This window comes from Megalopta genalis, chromosome 11 (assembly GCF_051020955.1).
Source record: "Megalopta genalis isolate 19385.01 chromosome 11, iyMegGena1_principal, whole genome shotgun sequence".
NCBI classification, from domain to species: Eukaryota; Metazoa; Arthropoda; class Insecta; order Hymenoptera; family Halictidae; genus Megalopta; species Megalopta genalis.
This window is the reverse complement of record NC_135023.1, coordinates 4652068-4655570: the sequence shown is the minus strand read 5'-3', so window position 1 is coordinate 4655570 and position 3503 is coordinate 4652068. Positions and strand designations below refer to the sequence as shown.

General features: G+C 42.7%; 2 protein-coding genes across 5 annotated transcripts; both read right to left on the bottom strand.

Moving 5' to 3' along the window:
• Positions 1-144: 144 nt before the first annotated feature.
• On the bottom strand, positions 145-1700 carry GXIVsPLA2 (phospholipase A2 group XII). Of its 2 annotated transcripts, XM_033480573.2 has the most exons (4): positions 1561-1700; positions 1252-1466; positions 798-865; positions 145-724 (listed from the first exon to the last, which is right to left on the bottom strand). In XM_033480573.2, coding segments are annotated over exons 1-4 (603 nt in total). In that variant the 5' UTR covers positions 1563-1700; the 3' UTR covers positions 145-406. The 2 variants fall into 2 exon arrangements, with proteins under 2 accessions (XP_033336464.1, XP_033336463.1); XM_033480572.2 differs by lacking the exon at positions 1561-1700 and having other exon boundaries at positions 1252-1554.
• Positions 1701-1837: 137 nt separating this feature from the next.
• On the bottom strand, positions 1838-3354 carry LOC117226339 (uncharacterized). Of its 3 annotated transcripts, none has more exons than XM_033480575.2 (3): positions 3208-3354; positions 2196-2336; positions 1838-2124 (listed from the first exon to the last, which is right to left on the bottom strand). In XM_033480575.2, the coding sequence occupies exons 1-3, from the start codon at positions 3229-3231 to the stop codon at positions 1927-1929; spliced, it is 363 nt and encodes a 120-aa protein (XP_033336466.1). In that variant the 5' UTR covers positions 3232-3354; the 3' UTR covers positions 1838-1926. The 3 variants fall into 3 exon arrangements, with proteins under 3 accessions (XP_033336466.1, XP_076381434.1, XP_033336467.1); XM_076525319.1 differs by lacking the exon at positions 3208-3354 and adding an exon at positions 2819-3051 and having other exon boundaries at positions 2196-2351; XM_033480576.2 differs by lacking the exon at positions 3208-3354 and adding an exon at positions 2819-3041.
• Positions 3355-3503: the final 149 nt, after the last annotated feature.

Genomic DNA, 3503 nt, shown 5'->3' with positions numbered 1-3503 from the left:
TCCTGGCCGAGACGTCGACGACGGAGGAAGACTGCGTTCCCTTGTTTCCCCCCCGACAGAAACAAAAGAGGGAGGCGAACGTCGACGGTGAAAAGTATAGCCGCGCGTCCAAGGAGCGTATCGGAGAGAAAAATACCGGAGAAATTTTACGCATCACGATCTCTTTATTGGTCGAGTATCAAACATATTCGTATCGGTATCGACGTCGCAATTTCGGATCTACCCTATCGCGCGCGACACGTCGAATTTTCATTAAATTAAAAACGCTCGAATCGCGAACGTTTCCTTGCCGGAAGAAAAAGAGAGAGCTTCGCTGGAAACGCTCGAAGCGCTAAGGAGTTAATAATAATTGTTCGATCGACCGTCGATCGAACGGACAAATAACAAATGGAAACGGCGTTCGCTTCTACAATTCTCCGCCAGCCTGGGCGGCTCTCTTGGCTTTCTTGTTCTTGCTCCATTTATCGGCGCAATAGCAGGCTTGCTTCTGCGCGTCCATGTAACTCTTACAGCCCAGTGCCGTGGTCCCTGTGTAAAGCATCTTCGCGGCCGCCTTGCACGTGTTCATCACCGTTGTCGTTCGATAGCCCTCGCAATATTTGTACAAGCATCGTTTGAATTCCAAATCGCACTTCTCCTTGTCCATGTTGCAGGTGTCGTAGCAAATGTCGTGGGCGTCGCAACATTTCGTCATCTCCGCCAGGGGCAAATACTCTTGACTTATCTGCGACCATTTCGATTACGTGTATAGAATGGAACGAAGAAGCCAAAGTTTGGCGTCGATCGTTCGGTTTTACCTCTATTCCCAAAGACCCGCACCCGTTGCTTCGCGGTTTGTGGTTCCAATCCGGTTTCGGCGCGATGCCTGAAATCATACGTAAAACGTGTGTTCCCGCCACTCCGAATGAAAAATACCGGGCCAATGAAGTTCTACCGCGTTATGAGAAGGCTCGTCCCGCGTGCTTTTGAAACTCCTCGAAGCTAAACGGACCTCTTTCTTTCAAAAACCGAAGCAGATTTCTTTCTTTTTGGAATATTCTATGGATCGCGATATTGTACGATGTGGCTCGATATCGCGTCAAACTTGTTCGTTTTTTTTTCTTCATATTTCTATTTGGGACTCGTCGCTTCGCAATATGTCGGCCGATATCCGACCAATGGTAGCCCGATCGTGGACGGGAGTGTGGAGTAGGTTTAAACCGCGAGACTAGGTTAATTATGCGCATCTTTAACGATAGGTTAATTACGCACCAGCTGGACATTGGAAAACACAGTTTTCTTCGACCGCGGCGTCGAACACCTCGTGTATGTCCTTGATCTTCCTCGCCACGGTAATCGCATTCTGGAATAGATTCTCGAAGACCGATTCCGCGGTTAACACGGCGTCCCTTAGGTTCGATAGCAAACCAGTACCGTAACCGGACCAAGCGTACGCCATAAAAGTCAAAACGTAGATCAGGATTTTCCTGTATTGCGAAAAATCCATTGTTACAGCTTCTCGAGACACTACCGACGCACTGTTCCACCGGTCTGTGGATATTTTTAGGTGAATCGACTCACATAGATGTTCGGGATCGTGGACACGTGGTTGCAAACGACTCAGTAGTTTTTCGTGATACGCTTTCGTCACGCGATACACAACATATGTACGTGTCATTACCATAACTATAATGTTACTCTGGCTAGTCGCATTTTCGTCTTACGTGGCTCGAAAGTGTTGGAAGAAAAGGCGTGCAAACTGAAAATGTCACGTTCGCCGAGAGATTTCGGGTTTGAAAATTGATAGAACGGTTCGATATCGTACGGTACCGATTACAAGAAATTACAACATTTCCAATTTTCCGTCAAATAACAGTGTTTATTACATTAAATAAAAAGAATCAACGTGTAAATAATTCTGGCAGTATAAACACAAGTTTGCATCTGCTACAACTTTTCCTTGAGTTCTCCGCTGTCGTACAGTTTCTTTATATCCGTGCCACCTCCCAGACACACTCCCTTAACGAACACCCTAGGAACGGTCCTGGCAGAGGTCATTTCACCCAATACATCTTGGATATCGTCCCCATCTTCTCTCTCGTCCAACTCGATGACGGTATATTTTTCTTTCAATTTGTCGAACACCTGCAAGCATCGTCGAAAGTATTGGTATCGAATACGTTGACCAGAAATACTCTTGGGAAAATTGGTAGTACCTGCTTGGCCATTTTGCAGTAAGGGCATCTTGTCTTGGAAAATATGACCACTTTGTCGGATGCTATTAGCTGTTTAACTTCGTCTTCGGTGACCTTCATGTCTGCTTCTCTGGTACTGGAAACTGAACCCAGTGCGCTTATCTAAACAAATTATTACTGTAAAAATAACGCAACTTTTGCATGGTAATCGGGAGATAGTTGGATCGTTTAAAACTTAAAAGATTCGTATCGTTCGTCTTGCATTCGTTGTTCCAGACGTCGTAATCTGGATTGGTTTCAAAAATTATGTTTGCCATACCGCTGAATAAACTGGGCGAAACTTTACGCATTTTCAGTTTAAGATACTGTACGAAAGATGAAATTGACGTAAAAGACATAATTGACAGTAGCAAATTCACAGCGTCGATTTATCCGTTTTAGGTTAATGTTCGAACAAAAGATGCAAAGTGCGACGTGAAACAAGCGTCGAACGCATAACATTCGAATACAAAATTTTTACGAGTGTGTACGATTACCGTACGTTTAATTATTAAATCGTTTGCGCGACAATTGCGTTAACGAACAAAAATTCTAAGCTTACGATAATTTATTTACAAAATTCAGTTTACAGTAACAGTACATACGTTTGTAGAAGTATCTACGAATGTTTAGAGCGTTGGAGATTTTCGGCTGGAATCAGTACTCGTATACAGAATGGAATAACTTGTTGTGCAAGTACATCTACACGGAAAAATATTCAATCTACGCCATGAACACGACAAGAATGATTCAGTCTAGTACAAATACGCATACGCACGTATAACCTCGTACATACTATCGTTCCAGCAAATGGCGTGTGTGTAAGCGTGGGGTAGATAATGCAATCGATTAAAAAGCAATACGTATGTAAGCAGAAAAATGTTAGTTGTTAGCGGATATGTTTTCATTTAATTTGCCAAGATTGTTTGAAATTGTAAAGCAGTTCTTTAATAAATACTATTTATTTCTAGTCAGAAATTATATGTGTGTTTGCCTGAGAATGATATTGAAGCTCCATGGGCGGCTACGGAATTATTGTATATTTCATTTCTTTAGGTGACAAATAGAAAAAATAATCAAAGTCGACACAAAGACGATTAACGTATCGAACTAAGAGATAAACGAAAGATATCTCGTGTAGTTTATATGTATCCTTTATTTCTTTCTTAGATATATATTTATGTATGTATGTGTAACGCAATGATTAGTAGTTGTGCTTAGAGTGGCGCCCCTTGTGGAGAAAAAGAGAAGCTCCGTTCGAGGTCCGTACAGCGCCAATTGATGCAGTGG

Coding starts and splice junctions, on each gene's coding strand:
- GXIVsPLA2 (XM_033480572.2), bottom strand. CDS start 1,486: ATGGATTTTTCGCAATACAGGAAAATCCTGATCTACGTTTTGACTTTT. Junction 866..1,251: donor TGTTTTCCAATGTCCAGCTG/GTGCGTAATTAA, acceptor GTATGATTTCAG/GCATCGCGCCGAAACCGGAT. Junction 725..797: donor GCGGGTCTTTGGGAATAGAG/GTAAAACCGAAC, acceptor AAATGGTCGCAG/ATAAGTCAAGAGTATTTGCC.
- LOC117226339 (XM_033480575.2), bottom strand. CDS start 3,231: ATGGAGCTTCAATATCATTCTCAG. Junction 2,337..3,207: donor AGCTTCAATATCATTCTCAG/GCAAACACACAT, acceptor TAATTTGTTTAG/ATAAGCGCACTGGGTTCAGT. Junction 2,125..2,195: donor ACTGCAAAATGGCCAAGCAG/GTACTACCAATT, acceptor CGATGCTTGCAG/GTGTTCGACAAATTGAAAGA.